The following is a 6,621-nucleotide window of genomic DNA, read 5'->3' as shown; positions in this document are numbered from 1 at the left end:
TCTGGTCTAGCTTTCTACCCCAGAGAGAAAATCCCCGAGATCATTTTTCGGGTATCAATTAGCCATCAAATACACATAATTACTCAGAGCCTCTGCGTGTCAGCAAAGTACAAGGGGAAGTGGTTTCAAATGTGTTATTAACTAATACCTTAGAGTTTATACAGCTTTTCTCTCAAGCAACAAGGGAAAAATCGTTTAAATATTACCTAATTAATTGTCCTAATATCCCTGTGGGTTGGTTAGGAAACCGGTATTATTATTTTACGTGGTTTATGAATCATTTAAATCAATTGACTATGTCAAGTGCCGAGTGACTGACAAGGGTAAATGTCAGACACTTGGAGGAAAAGCGGAGCTAGAGTTGGCCTGGCTCTTGGCATCGCTTTATTTTGATTGATGTGTTTGAAAACTGACCTCGAACAAGAACACAGGCATCCCTGGAATTGGTAGACACTTGCATACAGAACGGAATGGGAGACGTCACTGCTTCTTCCTCTGAGTCTTCCTCTTCACGGCTCCTGTCCTCCGGCGGCCGGACACCGGGACACCTCCCCGCCCTAAGCCCCTCGCCTAGCTGCTCCCATTCAGCCGCGCCCCTTCATCACCCGCGGCTGCTGCTGCGCGCTCGGGGTAACACCCGCCCCTCCAGGCGGGCGTTCCCGGGGCCCCCCCAAGTCCGGCTGCCCGGCGCTTCTGATTGGCTGTTGCTAGGTGACGTCGCCTGCGCTCACGTGACGACTGTTAAATGCCTAGCCTGCTGGAGCCCGCCGGGCAGACAATCGTAAAGCCGCTCGGGGCCGCTCACCTGCTCCCGCCTCCCGGAGGCCCGGTCTGGCCCCTCCACCCCTGTCCCCTCCGCTGCCCGCCCCCTACCCGAGCCCGCGTTGCGCTAGGAGCCGAGCCGGCTGAGAGGAGGAGAGGATGCGGCCGGCGGCAGCTGTCCCGAGCAGCGCACGGTGATCGCCTCCCCTGGAGGAGGAGGCGCCTAGACGGTTGCCACATTTCTTGTTTTCCTCCCCCCCCCCCCCCCCCCCAGTAATTGCATTGGCTGCTGGAGAGAACTGGGAGAGACTGAGGAGGCGCCTCGCTTCCCCCGCGTGCCTGCCACCCCTGGTCTTTCCCGTCCCAGGCCAGGATGACTGGAGTTTTTGACAGTCTGGTGGCTGATATGCACTCGACCCAGATCTCGGCCTCCAGCACGTACCATCAGCACCAGCAGCCCCCGAGCGGTGGAGGCGCCGGCCCCGGCAGCAGCAACGGCAGCAGCAGCAGCAGCAGCCTCCACAAGCCCCAGGAGTCGCCCACCCTCCCGGTGTCCACAGCTACCGACAGCAGCTACTACACCAACCAGCAGCACCCGGCGGGCGGCGGCGGCGGCGGCGGCGGCGGGGGTTCGCCCTATTCGCACATGGGTTCCTACCAGTACCACACCAGCGGCCTCAATAACGTCCCTTACTCCGCCAAGAGCAGCTACGACCTAGGCTATACCGCCGCCTACACCTCCTACGCGCCCTATGGGACCAGTTCCTCCCCAGCCAACAACGAGCCTGGTATGCATAACGCTCGCTTTAAGGGTGCCGAGTCGGTCCAGTTACTAAGGTGGGTGGGATAAAAATGTGTGGGGCGAAGTTCGGACTGGAGCCCTGCTATCCGCCGGCTCCGCGCACTTTACCCTCCCCAGCCTCCACTCTGCAGCCGGTCTCCAGCTACATCCCTTGCGCACAACTGGTGGGATCGGGTGGCCTTGGAGACCGAGTGGGAGCGCAGTGCATGTCTCGTGGTAACCCCGGTTTCCTTTCCATCTGCTTTGTTCTCTCCGGTGTGCGCCCATCTTCCTCTTCCCTGGAAGATCCAGCTGCCGGGTTCTGGGGAGGCTCCGACCCGCGCGTTGCGAATTGCGCCGGGGCGCGGCGCAGCGTCTCCAGGAACCCGCCTTCCGTCTCCGGCCAAGTACCCCGCCGGGCCCTGCAGGCGAGCAGGAACTCCTGGGCTCCCGGGGTTGTACGACTCTTACGGTTGCGTTTCCTTGCAGAGAAGGAGGACCTCGAGCCTGAAATCCGGATAGTGAACGGCAAACCAAAGAAAGTTCGGAAACCCCGCACCATCTACTCTAGTTTCCAGCTGGCGGCTCTTCAGCGGCGCTTCCAGAAGACTCAATACCTGGCACTGCCTGAGCGAGCCGAGCTGGCAGCGTCTCTGGGCCTCACCCAGACTCAGGTGGAGGCTCGCAGCCTGCGGGGGCGGGGGACGCCGGCCTGGGCTGGCTGGAAAGCAGGCGGGTTTATGGGAATGTTTTTTAAAGTAATTTTAAAGATTTCTAGGCCCGCGCCTCGGACGGCCTAGACTTCTAGGCCCAAAGCTGAAATCCCCCAGGAGGCCTCCGCGTGGAAGGGAAGGAAGGGGACACTGTTGGGGCAGAAATCCAGTATCACGTTGTCTATCCACGCGCTACTAATTAAGCGGGTAAAATAACTGGCCCTCCTGCTGTCACCGTCACCACACGCACACCAGCAGTCCAGGGCCTTTTGGGATTACCTCTCAACAGAGCAGGAACAATCTGAGCCTCCGAGGTCGCTGCACGTGACTTGTTGACTCGCCCTGGGTGTTCAGTGCCTCACTCTAGCCAGCCATCATTATCTTTTCCGCTTCCTCCTCTCCCCCTGCCCTATGCCGAGGTGCCTCCGCTAACGCTCTGCTCCTTTTTCCAAAAAGGTCAAAATCTGGTTCCAGAACCGCCGGTCTAAGTTCAAGAAGATGTGGAAGAGCGGCGAGATTCCCTCAGAGCAGCACCCCGCAGCCAGCGCGTCGCCACCCTGTGCTTCACCGCCCGTCTCGGCGCCGGCCTCCTGGGACTTCGGCGCGCCGCCGCGGATGGGAGGCGGCGGCGGCCCAGGGAGCGGCGGCAGCGGTGCAGGCAGCTCGGGCTCTAGCCCCAGCAGCGGGGCTTCGGCTTTCCTGGGCAACTACCCGTGGTATCACCAGGCCTCCAGCTCCGCGTCCCACCTGCAGGCCACGGCGCCGCTGCTGCACGCGACACAGACCCCGCAGCCGCATCACCATCACCATCACCACCACGGCGGCGGGGGCGCCCCGGTGAGCGCGGGGACGATTTTCTAACCCCACCGAGCCTACAAGCCAGAGACTGAGAGAGCAGAGACCAATTAGCTTCCGAGCTCGTCCTCCAGAGCCAGAGGCTCCCTCCTGCTGGCCCACTGCCACTACCCCAGGCCCTGCTCCATCGCGCGGCCACCGAGCGACTGGGGACTGGAGGCGTCTCCACGCCCCATGCGCGAGAGTTCCTCTTGCGGGGGAGTCAGGCAGCAGCGGCTTGGCGAAGGCGGTAGCCCGCGGCGGCATTGCTGACCTGAGCCCGGGGCCTCGGCCGTGTGGTGCCCTGCCTAGGCCTGCCTCCCCTCCCTCCCCGCCTGGCGAGCCTGTCCGGCGCCGTCGTCGCCCGGGGCCACTAGCTGAGTCCGCAGAGGACTGCCTCCCCCGCCCGAGAGGCGTCCTGGCGCTCAGAGGCTCCCTTCTCCTCGTCTGCCCCTAGGCGCAGCTCCTGTTGCTTCGGTGATTGACCTCTCGGGGTCCCGCCTGCCCGCCTGGCCCACGTGCCCCCTTGACCCGGGCCGCCCCGCCGCTTTTTTCCTGCCCTGCTGTTTGCAGCCCCCAGAGCCCCCTCCCCGCCTTAGCGCTGACCCAGGAACGCTCCTTAGCTCACGCCTCATCAATCACCAGTGGACTTTTTTTATTTTTATTTTTTTAAAAGTTTAGGTGCCTTTGCGGATGACCTCATTTTGATGTTGGAGAAAAAATGATTTTTTAATATGTGGACATTGCAAAAAAAAAAAAGTGTTTAAATTATCTTTTTTAAAACCTATTCAGGATTATTAGCCTGGACTTGGACACGGAGTTTGTAAATAAAGGTGTCTGTGCAGATTTTCCCACTGATTTATTTGTATAAAAATATTCATCTTTGCAGACTTTTTTGTAAGCCTCCAGTTGTGAAAACTGAGGTTTAGCAGTGACCTCAGCAACCTCTTCATTTTATTTTTTCCCTTTAAAAAAGTTTTTTTTTTCTCTCAGTTAAATGAAGCTACTGATTTGGATTTGTTTTATCTTATCCTAAGGTCTTTGTTCTTGAAATGAAAGGTATTTTGGGATTATTTATTATGAAAACAACATGCTCTTAATGTTGACTTTACAATACGAAGAGATTATTTAAATAAATTATTGTTTTCATTGGATGTGTGCGTTTTTTCCTTGGGGCCAGCGCTCCATCGGTCACGCGCTGGGAGCTAGAGCTACCGCCCAGGCCAGGAACCTGGTCACCCGAGACGACATTTCCATCTTTCGGAGGCTGCGAGGGCGGTGAGGTGGGGCTAGGCGAGGACTAGCGGGCTTGGCGCAGAGCAGCCGCGAAGAGTTCACGCTCTGCCCCCGCCCGGCTCTGGGCGCGGGGTTAGCCAGCTTGCGGCTCGGTGAGTCACTCAGCGCCGGGCGGCTCCAACCCCCGCCCCGCCGGCCTCTCTGGCGCCGGCGCCACCGCCCCTCGCAGGGGCTGTCTCCGCGCCCCGCGCTCCCTCGTTGCTGGCCTGGCCTTAAATCTGGGCCGCCACGGGGACCTCCTGTCAGGGCCTAAGCGCTGCTGTAGCCGGAGGTCAGACCTCTGCACAAAACCCTCGTCTCCACTTGCCCCATGGCACTCGAGGGAGAGCGGGGCGCTGGCCGGGCTGAGAACTCGGGGAGTCAGTCCACTCAGGCACTCGGGGGCATGGTTGGCTGCTGTGGAATGCAGGGCGACCCTCACACTCAGGGCCGTGCTAGCACACACCCTGACTTATACTTGCACAATCACCTGTATATACTATCACACACTCACAGTCACACTCATACTCTCATACTTTCACACACAGGCACACAGGATGACACACAGTCACACACTCACACATATAACCACATGCAGACACAAATTCATGTACACACACACTCACATACACTGACACACAAGCTCACATGTGCACACATCACACTGACACAGAGGCTGAGCACAGTCATACCAGAATGACATCCTTTGACCTCACACTCTGGGAGGAGAAAGGTCTACACACCATTCAGCTTTGCTTTCCACATAGGCCCCACCCAAGGAGCTTCCAGCTTTGGAAGTGACCTGACTTATGGCATCCCCTGCAAAGGCCAGGAGCCCTGGTGGCACAGTGGTTAAGAGATCTGCTGCTAACCAAAAGGTAGGCAGTTTGAATCTACCAGCTGCTCCTTGGAAACCCTCTGGGGCAGCTCTACTCTGTCCTATAGGATCCCTACGAGAATCAACTTCAAGCCAATGAGTTTTGCAAAGGCCAGGGGTAGGTGGTTAATGGAAGTCTAAACTAAAAGTCCCTTCCTAAAGAGTGTTGGGGCCTACAGTTAGAAGCTTCCTAGCTTCAATCACTGACTAGCTGTGTGACCTTGGGCAACCCACTTAACCTGTCTGTGCCATGGATTCCAGATCTATGAAATAGGGAAAATCATAACAGCTATCTCCCAGAGCTGTGAGCATCCAATGATGTACTCAATAAATTTTAGTTATTATTAATATTGTTGTATTATCACAGTGCCACCAAACAGGGCAGCTTTACTTTTGCCTGTGATTTTGAGGCACATAACTGTGGCCCAGTGACCTTTGCGATTTCATCATGTGTGGAAGAGCAGTGCCCTGGAACTGGGAGAACTCTGGCTCTTTCTTGCCTGGGAGCCTGAACCTCATCCATCCTCTCTGAAGGGACTGGCCTTTGCTGGAGAGGTGGCTGGGGGCAGGCCGGAGAGCTCTGCTCACCAAATCCAGGCCTCCTCTCCTCTAGTATGGTTATCCAGGCCATCTTTGTTGTATGTCTTCAAGTTGTCCGTGCCAAAAAAAAAAAAAAACAGGCATGGGGCTGGGGTATCTTTCTGGGCTCTGTGGCATCATCCTGGGGGGAATCCTGATTTTTTCTGGCCAGATTCATTTGGGGGCCTGCACGGAGTTTGGTTCACAACAGAGTATGGTCCATGGAGTTGGGGAAGGCAGGGAGACTATACAAATCCAGTGTCTGAGTGCATTTCTGCATTGCTTTCCCAGGCCAGGGAGGCCTGGGCTGAAACCCGTTGACCTGCGATCCCGGGCTATCCTAAGTAGCCGCTGCCTGGCAGATCCCCATCCCTGCCTTTCCCCAGTTCCAAATTCTGTGGTTTCTTTGAGTGCCAGTAGCTGGTGCCAGCCTCCCTCCTGCGGTTGACTGTGCCCTCCCCTCTGCTGTGCGCACTTCCCTCCCCTCTCCCGAAACCAGCGGCGGAGAGACGGGGCAGTAAATTGGCTGGTGTCGAGGATCTGCAGCAGACAAGATGATTAAGAGGCCTACGCCGGAGCGCCCGGGGCAGGGAATGCCAGCCCAAGTTGGAATCACGCAACAGGCCTTGGCATGAACTGAGCCTGGGAGCTGGGAGGGCGGGCGGCCCCAGCTCCGGGGTGGGCCGAGGCCCCACAGACTCGCCGGAGTCACCGAACCTGGCACCCGGCGGCGGCAGGGTCGGGCTGGGCCGCGGCGCGCCTTTCCCCGGGGAGCCGGCGAGGCCGAGGGCAGGAGGGTG

General features: G+C 57.9%; 1 protein-coding gene across 1 annotated transcript; it reads left to right on the top strand.

Moving 5' to 3' along the window:
• The first annotated feature begins 1,135 nt into the window (after positions 1 to 1,135).
• DLX2 (distal-less homeobox 2) lies at positions 1,136 to 3,117 on the top strand. Its single transcript, XM_049888993.1, has 3 exons — positions 1,136 to 1,550; positions 2,033 to 2,217; positions 2,713 to 3,117. Exons 1-3 carry the CDS (start codon positions 1,136 to 1,138, stop codon positions 3,115 to 3,117), a joined length of 1,005 nt encoding a protein of 334 aa, XP_049744950.1.
• The last annotated feature ends 3,504 nt before the right edge of the window (positions 3,118 to 6,621 follow it).

Source organism: Elephas maximus, chromosome 6, assembly GCF_024166365.1.
Source record: "Elephas maximus indicus isolate mEleMax1 chromosome 6, mEleMax1 primary haplotype, whole genome shotgun sequence".
NCBI lineage: Eukaryota > Metazoa > Chordata > Mammalia > Proboscidea > Elephantidae > Elephas > Elephas maximus.
Note: the sequence above shows the minus strand (reverse complement) of the source record. Positions and strands in the feature narration are given on the sequence as shown.